Source organism: Procambarus clarkii, chromosome 71 (assembly GCF_040958095.1).
Source record: "Procambarus clarkii isolate CNS0578487 chromosome 71, FALCON_Pclarkii_2.0, whole genome shotgun sequence".
NCBI lineage: Eukaryota > Metazoa > Arthropoda > Malacostraca > Decapoda > Cambaridae > Procambarus > Procambarus clarkii.
The window spans coordinates 266,744-277,541 of NC_091220.1; the positions used below are offsets into that span (position 1 = coordinate 266,744).

Genomic DNA, 10,798 nt, shown 5'->3' on the forward strand with positions numbered 1-10,798 from the left:
GAACTCTTCATCGGCCTGAGAAAGGCCTTTGATACTGTTAACCATAACTACCTCTTACTTAAATTCCACCATTATGGAATCCGTGGCCTTGCCCTAAACTATATCCGATCCTATCTTAGTAACAGACACCAATATGAAGCCATCAATGATATAACCTCTCCCACTCTACCACTTAATTACCGTAAAGGTGCCACAGAGCAGCATCCTAGGACCCTCCTGTTTCTTATATACATCAATGATCTCCCTAATGTCTCTAACATACTTAAACCTATATTGTTGGCTGATGATACTACTCATCTACTCTGACCCCAACCCACTCCTGTTAAATAATGTTGTAAACAATTAATTAAAAAAAGTCTACTTGTGGATGTCAACCAACAAACCTCACACAAAACATAGAAAAGACCTACTATATCTTATTTGGAAACAAATCAACAAATGCAATTCAGCTTCAGATAGATAATGTAAACATTAGCAATAAAAATGATGGAAAGTTTCTTAGCCTATACTTAGACAAGAGACTCAACTTCCGCACCCATATACAACACATAACTAAAAAGGTTTCTAAAACAGTTGGTATACTGTTTAAGATCAGATATTATGTACCCTACTCTGCTCTCCTCTCACTCTATTATGCACTTATCTATCCCTATCATTCTTATGGCGTTTGTGCTTGGGGTTCAACCTCTGCAAACTACCTCAAGCCCATCATCATCCAGTAAAAATCTGCTATCAGGACAATAAATAACCTTCAGACAACACACAGCTCCCTTGTTCAAATCCTTAAACATGCTAAACAAATTCACTCCATACATTCTCCTGTGTAAATTACGTTTATAAAGCCCTTTTTCTAACTGCAAACCCTGTTCTGAAACTCTTCCTGGACAGATGTAATAGAACACATGGCCACGTCCCCACCAGACATAAATATCTCTTTGATATCCCCAGAGTCAAACTTAATCTATGTAAACACTCTATGTAAATAAAGGGACCTAGTCTATGGAACTCACTCCCTTATAATGATTTGAAAAGCTGTCCAACTTCTGCCATATTCAAAAATAAAACCAAAAAGTACCTGTAGTACTTTTTAAGTACGAGGGAGTAATGCGCAAAGCGTCCCTCACCTGTGACGTCACAGCGTCACCTGACGCCATATCAACACATCGGCCATTTTGTCGTCAGTTCAGTCATGGCGAGGACTAACCCTTCATGCAAACTGCACCTACTATCAAGAAGAAGAAGATTTTGTGTTCCACCGATAGTATTATCGTAAGTAAGCACTTATATTTTATATTTTATTAAATTAATTGATTCTATTTTTCTGTAATAAAGGTCCAAAGGGTTGTTAAGGAACAAGGGTGTAGCGATACCGACGCTCAGTGCGCTCAACTCACACCAAAGTATCACCTGTGTAGCTTCTGTAATTAGTGTTAATTAGTTATGCTATAAGATAATGAAGCGAGTATAAGATTAACTCGCTACAAGGGTACTGTGTTGGGAGGTGAGGGCTGTTACTGGTGTCTGTGGGGATGTGAGGACTTGTACCAACCACTATCACCACCAGTACCTTGTCTTGCATCCTGCTTAGTATTCCTATTGAGATATGAAGTATTATTGCATTCATATAATTATTCATTCATTGTCATTACTATTTTTATGGGCTATGTTCTGTTACCCTAATGCTTTTTACCCCTGGGCATGTCCATTTACTCTCCAGCCCTTCACAAGCCACTGCTGCACCCCCTCCATGCCCATACTTACTGTGCTTATTCTTACAGGACTGCACTGCATTATGTGGTGCTCACTGCCTGGACACCTTGATACATGCATTATAGGGTTCTGGTAGTTGTTCTACTCACCAAGCCCTTCCAAGGCCAGGCTTGACATGTGAGAGCTTGGTCCAACAGGCTGTTGCTTGGACAGGCCCCTCAGGCCCACATATCCACCACAGCCTTGTTTGTCCGGCACTTCAAAATCAAATGTTTATTTACGTAAGGTACATACATATTTTTAGGTAAGGTACTCTTTATTTGGGTAAATTTATCTTCGTAGTATTTAGCTTTGGCTCGTCTAATTATCTTGGATAGCAATAACGAGTAATTCTTTGAGAATTCTTTGGAGACAATTCCTAACCTATACTTCTCCCAACCTATACTTCTTCTCAAGGTCATCTTCACTTCTTGAAGATGTTCAGGTTTTCTCTTGAAGATGTCGACGGTTGTTCCAGCAATACTGTATTTCTTTTATTGCTGAAAACCTGTTTTCAGCCATAAAAAAATAATCCTGAATCCAGAAAAAAATCCCTTTTGTATCGTCTGGAAATTTTCAAATATTGCTGATCAAACCTGAGTCTAAATTATTTGTATATATTATGAATTACAGAGGTCCCAGGACAGGGTTTTTAGGCACTCCACTTACATTTTCCCACTCTGACTTAACCCCCATTTATACAAACTCAGTCTTATCTTTTAGCTAATAATTTATTGTACACACCATACTCAGCCTGTGTAGGGTAGTTTATTGTGCATGTGTAGTATATATATTTGTGTAGTATATTTGGTATATTTAATGCCTCTAACCTCTCCTCATAGTTCTTGTCCTTCAGTTCTGGGAGCCACTTAGTAGCATGTCTTTGCACCTTTTCCAGTTTGTTTATGTGCTTCTTAAGATATGGGCACCATACAACCGCTGCATATTCCAACTTTGGTCTAACAAAAGTCGTGAACAATTTCTTGAGTATTTCGCCATCCATGCATTTAAAAGCTCTGAATATTATCCTTTACCTGCAATTGGTTGTTGCTGTATTTATAGAATATGATTTGTTCTACTTTACATTTGTTTGTTCCTTTTTTTCAAAATTTCTTTCTGCCTCTCTCCTCACTGCCGTGTAGTTGTTTCTCTTTGTATTACTGGTATGTTTGGGGGTTTGGCCTCTTCGTATATTGATTCCATTTTTGTGTCTTTTGGTCTCTGTCCGTCTTGAAATTTCAGTTGAACAAATCCTGTTTCCTAGTTCTGCATCTTTGTTTTGGTATAAATGTTTTTGTTCCTTTATCATATATTTCACAAAATTGACATACTGTGCATTAATTCATCTCAATTACTTCCTTTCCTAACAGCAAGCCTTTCCAGTAAAATTCTTTGAATTCTTTTCTGACTTCTGGCCTAATGTTTGTTTTATCCTAGTGTGTATGATGCCTAGCGTGTGTCTGGTGCCTGTTGTGTTAAACCGAAGATAAATGCATAAGTATAGGTCAGTAATTTCTCCAGCTTTGAAAGGGGCTTTCATTATGCAGCAGTATTCCACTCTAGAGAGCACTAGCGTCTTGAAAACTATCATCATCGGTATAGCATCTCTAGTGTGAAAAGTTCTTGTTATCTATCCTGTCATTTTTCTTGCAGTTGTGACGGCTACTTTATTGTGTTCTTTAAATGTAAGGCCTTCTGACATCAGTACACCCAAATCCTTTACGTTGCTTTTCCGTTCAATGTTATGATTTGACTGAGTTTTGTAAGTGGTTTCCGTTTTTATATTTTTTATTTTTTCCGTAGCGCATGAGCTGAAACTTATGTTCGTTAATCACCATGTTATTTTCTGTAGCCCATAGAAAGACCTGATTTACATCTGATTGGAGGTTTGCCGTGTCCTCTATGTTGCCTACTCTCGTGAAGATTCTAGTGTCATCTGCAAAGGATGATCAAGTACTATAGGTTGTGTCCTTGTCTATGTCCGATATGAGGATGAGAAAAAGTATTGGAGCAAGCACAGTACGCTTGGGGACTGAGCTCTTTACGGTTGATGGTCCAGATTTTATTTTGTTGACTACTACACATTGGGTTCTATTAGTCAGGAAGTTGTATATCCATCTGCCTATTTTTCCGGTAATTCCTTTTGAACGCATTTTATGTGCAATAACACAATGGTCACATTTGTCAAAGGCTTTTTTTTGTCAAAGCGTTTTGTTTGTCTTCCATGGCATCTAGTGCCATGTCAGAGTGGTCCAGCAACTGTGATAGGCAAGAGCGCCCTGTTCTGAAACCATGTTGTCTGGGGTTATGGAGATGCTGTGATTCCATGTATTTTGTGATCTTACTTCTTAGCATTCTCTCAAAGATTTTTATGATGTGCGATGTTAGTGCTATCGGTCTGTAGTTTTTTGCCTCTGCCTTATTTCCTCCTTTATGGGGCGGTGCTATCTCTGCGGTTTTTAGTATGTCAGGGACAATGCCAGTATCTTGGCTTTGTCTCCAAAGAATGTGAAGGGCCTGCGATAACGTTTTTTACAGTTCTTGATGAATATAGAGTTCCAAGAGTCAGGGCCTGGTGCAGAGTGCATAGGCATACTGTCTATGGCTTCTTCAAAATCCAGTGGGGATAGGATCACATCTGATTTATGATTTGATGTTGGTATCATATCCATGAAAAATTCATTTGGGTTATCAATCAGATGGATGGAGAGCTACACTCGTGGTGTCCCATTTTCCCAGCACTTTGTCATATAATGCTTTGAAACTTTTGACGGATTTGGCCTCCACCACCTTCTCACCTAACATGTTCCAACCGTTTACCATTCTGTTTGCAAAAGTGAATTGTCTTACATTTCTTCGGCATCTTTGTTTAGTTCGTTTAAATCTATAACCTCTTGTTCTTGAAATTCCAGGTCTCGGGAAATCTTCCCTATCAAGTTTATCAATTCCTGTTACTGTTTTGTACGTAGTGATCATATCTCCTCTTTTCCTTCTGTCTTCTAGTTTGGAATATTTAATGCCTCTAATGTCTCCTCATAAATCCTGCCCTTCAGTTTTGGCATGAATGTTTGTGTGCCTTCATCGTATATTTTGCAAAATATGGAATACATCTCATTTACTTTACTTTAAGAATATGGTTCGATCAATTAAAAACCCTCTTGTTCAAATTGCAAAGAGACTGAAAGAGATGCAGCATGCTCAATGGATTATATATTAGTGATTATTATTAGGATTATATATTAGTGAATCATATTAGTGATTCAATTATTATGGTCATAAATTCACTTAAAAATGTAAATTTTAAGTTAAAAAATTTTAACCAAAAAACTTGATATTTTTCATATTTGGAACCATTCCATAATCCCAAGCATAAATGATTATATTTCTATCACTTGCTCTTAAGATTGTTTCATTTAATAGAGGTTGGGCATAATTGTTCTCTGCTGCTAATAGAACTGACTGACTTGGCTATAGGAAAATGTAAAATTAATTGGTTTATCCATTACAGTATTTTGCAGTTTATTTCATGATCCTGTGCTTAATACTTGCATAAATAGTAGATTACAAAATGCATTTTTATATCATTAGTATTGAATAATAATAATGCAAATAATTGACTTATAAATGATGTACAATTAATTGGTAGGTGATATTATATTATTAATATTTTTTCATTCTTGCAAAGCCTTAACAAAGTCATTAACATGTTAATATAAACTTGATCACCTTCCACTTATTTTCTCATGTGCTACCTACATGTACAAAACCTTATTCCTAAATGCATATTTTGTTCTGAAATTTGTCCTTTATATGTTGTGTATCACCATCTCTGGAGAGTTTTATCTGATTGATGTATAAATTACTTTTAATTTTACAGAATATTATTGTTATACTGAATTTATTATTATATAAATAACTTAATTTTACAGAATCATCTATCAACGCACATCCACAAGTTGAGGAGGAGGATGTGACCTTCCAGATGTCTGAAGTACTGAAACAGGCACCAAACAGGCCTGGTGGATCTAGGTACAAGGTAAAATAATTTAATTTTTTTTTTTTTTTTTTTTTACTAATTGTCCGATATATATATATATATATATATATATATATATATATATATATATATATATATATATATATATATATATATATATATATATATATATATATATACATATATATATATATATATATATATATATATATATATATATATATATATATATATATATATATATATATATATATATATATATATATATAATGTGTCGTACCTAGTAGCCAGAACGCACATCTCAGCCTACTATGCAAGGCCCGATTTGCCTAATAAGCCAAGTTTTCTTGAATTAATGTTTTTTCGACTACCTAACCTAACATTTTCAGCTACCTAACCTATCCTATAAAGATAGGTTAGGTTCGGTCATATATCTCTATTAATTTTAACTCCAATAAAAAAAGAATTGACCTCATACATAATGAAATGGATAGCTTTATCATTTCATAAGAAAAAAAATAGAGAAAATATATTAATTCATGAAAACTTGGCTTATTAGGCAAATCGGGCCTTGCATAGTAGGCTGAAAAGTGCGTTCTGGCGACTAGGTACGACATATATATATATATATATATATATATATATATATATATATATATATATATATATATATATATATATATATATATATATATGTCGTACCTAGTAGCCAGAACGCACTTCTCAGCCTACTATGCAAGGCCCGATTTGCCTAATAAGCCAAGTTTTCATGAATTAATTGTTTTTCGACTACCTAACCTACCTAACCTAACCTAACTTTTTCGGCTACCTAACCAAACCTAACCTATAAAGATAGGTTAGGTTAGGTTAGGTAGGGTTGGTTAGGTTCGGTCATATATCTACGTTAATTTTAACTCCAATAAAAAAAAATTGACCTCATACATAATGAAATGGGTTGATTTATCATTTCATAAGAAAAAAATTAGTGAAAATATATTAATTCAGGAAAACTTGGCTTATTAGGCAAATCGGGCCTTGAATAGTAGGCCAAAAAGTGAGTTCTGGCTACTAGGTACGACATATATATATATATATATATATATATATATATATATATATATATATATATAATATCTCTATCACATCTATATCACTTTGTGCTTTAGCCCTGGTGGAGCTTGGTCCACCAGGCTGTTGTTTGGAGTGGCCCGCAGATCCACATACAGTCTGCATATGATATACAGTCTGTTGATCAATTAAACTACAGTAGTTAGTTTTTATCATCCGAATGCACCAATATGTGTTCATTCTTCCCAGATGAAGGAACTAGGTAATATTCATCATCTGAATGCACCATCTGAAGCTTTAACACACTCATGATACACGAGAGGTTTAAAAAACTTTTAAAACTTTTAAAACTTTTTGACCTATGTATTTAAAAGCAATTCTAAAGTTAAAAAGTGTAGCATAGGCCCCTCGCAGAATGTTCTTAATATGATCCTCAGGTTATAGTTTTCTATCTAAAACCACCCCTAGATCTCTTTCTTGATCAGAATTCTTTATAGATCTCAGTGGCTCGATCATAGAAACTGCTCTAAATCCTTGTTGGCCTGGATTGTGGAGGTCATTGGTCTCTATAAAACTAGTAATCTGACTCCTGATCACTCTCAAATAATTTTATTATGTGGGATGTTAGTGCAACTGGTCTATAATTCTTTGCCAATGCTTGTGTTGTGTTGTGTTGTTTTGGTAGTGATGTGCAATGTGTTGTTTTGGTAGTGATTCGTCCAGTTCTGGTAGTAGTGCGGTTGTTGTGTAGTGTAGTACTTGTGTGCTTGTTAATGACTTGTATTCCAGTCTTGTGGGTATCTCCTTTCCCCTACGGGCCAACTGCTTTGTTCTTACCTAGCATTTTGCTTTGTTTGGGTATGAATGTTTGTGTGCCGTATATTTTGCAAAATTTGCCATATATCTCATTATTTACTCCTCTGCCTAGCAACAAGTCTGTCTAATTATACTCATTAACTGTTTTTCAAAGTTCCCCATAGTGTCCTTTATTGAAATCGAGTTCATGAACCGTTTCAATGTTCTTATTTTCTTCTAGATTATATCTTAAAGTATATTTAAATGTTATTGTTATTATTGTTATTAAATGTTATTGTGACATTGCATTGCAATTGAGCTATGTTGTTTACCATACCGTTCATTTCGTGAGTATAAGTATAGATGCCACACTTGTGACAGGTAAAACCATGCCTTTTTTGAAAAACAGCACCGTCTGTTGCACGTAAGAGCAACCCACACTATATTATGTTGCGATATTATTTCAATATTTCCGATTGTATTGATAATTTGAATTTTCATAGATTTCAATTTATTTTCATTTCGATTTAATAATTTTGTGTGACATTGCATTGAAATTGAGCTGTGTTGTTTACCATACTGTTCATTTCATGAGTATAGTTTATTTTTTTATTTTTTTCATTTCATTTTTTAGCTGTTCTTATTTTTCAGTGATGGGAATATCAGATCATTTGATGTTCCCAATTTTCTGATGGAAGCATCAGACCATTATAGAATGCATCGGATGAGGTAGTTTGGAATGGTGGGGAGGACGAGAGGGGGGTATGGTGGGGACGACGAGGGGACAGAGGAGAGGGTAATGGTGGGGAGGACGAGGGGACTGGGGAGTTGGGGATGGTGGGGACAGGGGAATGCTGGGGAGGACAAAGGGACAGGTGAATGGGAGATGGTGGGGGAGGAAGAAGGACAGGGGAGGGGAAAATGGTAAGGAGGACGATGGGACAGGGAAGTGGGAATAGTGGGGATGATGTGGGGACAGGGAAGTGGGAAGGACGAGAGGACTGTGGAATGGGGAATAGCAAAGTGAATTATAATTATATATATTAATTAATTCTTATAAATTTCCAGAAGCCTGTATCAACACCCACACTAATGCAACTGAAAGAGATGTTGAGACAAGTATTGCTGATATGTTGAAGAACGCCCCAAACAAACTCGGTGGAAACAGATACAAGGTAAAGTTTGCCAATTTGCTGTAGTCTAATTCAATTTCTTTTTAGTAATCTTCGAGAACATTTATGCTATGAATAAGATAAAATAATGTAACTGATTTTGATTTATTTACTATTTATTATTTATTTACCGTTATTAGTATAATAGATCTCGTAATAATTTTGCAAAAATAATGGCATTTACTATTTTAAAAAGCTCGGGTGCAGGGGGGGGGGTTATGTAAAAGCCTGGTTTGTGCCTCGGAGAGGCTATGGGATCCAGTAAGATCGTCCTTCCTTTCCTCCCTAGAATCTGGATGTAGCAGGTGCTCAATTGTCAAAAGTGAAAAATTGGTTTTGTCTTCCGAATGCACCATTTGTGTAAATTTGCTAATAATCTTTTAAAAATAGTAAATGCCATTATTTTTGCAAAATTATTACGAGATCTATTATACTAATAACGGTTTGATAAAATACAGTAGACTGCCTACTGGATAATAGTTCCAGTCCACCTGTAGACAGGGATCTCACATCAGCTTGTATATTATACAAGGATAAGATTTGATTTACTTTTGTATTTATATGCATATATGCATTTATATGCATTATTCTCTAGAATAATAGATCTCGTAATAATTTTGCAAAAATAGTGGCATTTACTATTTTAAAAAGCTCGGGTGCAGGGGGGGGGGGTTTGTGTAAAAGCCTGGTTTGTGCCTCGGAGAGGCTATGGGATCCAGTAAGATCGTCCTTCCTTTCCTCCCTAGAATCTGGATGTAGCAGGTGCTCAATTGTCAAAAGTGAAAAATTGGTTTTGTCTTCCGAATGCACCATTTCTGTAAATTTGCTAATAATCTTTTAAAAATAGTAAATGCCATTATTTTAGCCTGAGTATGGTAAGTGTTGCTGAATTTTTTTAGCCTTGTACATATGTCTTTTGATTAGTTTTTTTGCAGATGAAGGAAGGTGGGGTGGCACATAATTGATTGTTCAGTGTTATGTTTAAGGTACAAATAAAACAAAAGCAAAAGTTACTCAAATTCGTTGATTTTTGTAATAGTTAAGAAGGAAAATATTTTAATGCTATTTATTTAATACAGTTGGAAATTAGAAAATCTAATGTTGAGATTGAAAGATATATATTATTCTCTATTACCTTACAGCTTATGCATTATTTTAACAGGTCCAGACGCTGTCTCAAATGGGCGGTGCAAGCTGTGGAGACACAGTGAGACGAATGATGAGGATAGGGACCTATGGGGTCTGGTCTCAGTATTCACTCGTTGGGCGCAAGAGGAAACGTGTCTTCAAAACCTTGGATATTTGTAATGTAATAATAAGTACGTAAATTTGACATTTTTTTGGATTATATATATGTCTGCATGTATTATGTATTATACTTGCATGCTTGTTAATGACTTGTATTCTAGTCTTGTGGGTATCTCCTTTCTCCTACGGGCCAAATGCTTTGTTCTTACCTAGCATTTTGCTTTGTTTGGGTATGAATGTTTGTGTACCTTCATTGTATATTTTGCAAAATTTGCCATATATCTCATTACTCCTCTGCCTAGCAACAAGTCTGTCTAATTATACTCAATAACTATTTTTCAAAGTTCCCCATAGTGTCCTTTATTGAAATAGAGTTCATGAACCGTTTCAATATCCTTATTTTCTTCTAGATTATATCTTAAAGTATATTTAAATGTTATTGTGACATTGCATTGCAATTGAGCTGCGTTGTTAACCATTCTGTTCATTTCATGAGTATATTTTATTTTCTATTTTTTCATATAATTTTTTTTATCTGTTTTTATTTTTCAGTGATGGGAATATCAGATCATTTGATGTTCCCATCAGAAAATTGGGAAAGTCAGATCTTTTGATGTTCCCAATTTTCAGATGGAAGCATCAGACCATCATGGAATGCATGGGATGAGGTAGTTTAGAATGGTGGGGAGGACGACAGGGGGGATGGTGGGGAAGACGAGGGAACAGAGGAGAGGGTAATGGTGGGGAGGACGAGGGGACAGGGGAATGG

General features: G+C 35.5%; 1 protein-coding gene across 2 annotated transcripts in view; it reads left to right on the forward strand.

Annotated features, from left to right (window-relative positions):
• Positions 1 to 1,169: 1,169 nt before the first annotated feature.
• LOC138356312 (uncharacterized) overlaps positions 1,170 to 10,798 on the forward strand; it is a 10,489-nt gene continuing 860 nt past the window's right edge. The window contains exons 1-4 of one of the 2 annotated variants that reach the window (XM_069312289.1): positions 1,170 to 1,269; positions 5,679 to 5,785; positions 8,678 to 8,784; positions 9,944 to 10,100. In XM_069312289.1, coding sequence (XP_069168390.1) covers positions 8,740 to 8,784; positions 9,944 to 10,100 — 202 coding nt within the window. In that variant the 5' untranslated portion in view covers positions 1,170 to 1,269; positions 5,679 to 5,785; positions 8,678 to 8,739. Of the gene's footprint in view, positions 1,270 to 1,867; positions 1,997 to 5,678; positions 5,786 to 8,677; positions 8,785 to 9,943; positions 10,101 to 10,798 lie in introns of those variants that run through there. The other variant, XM_069312288.1, reaches the window with a different exon arrangement.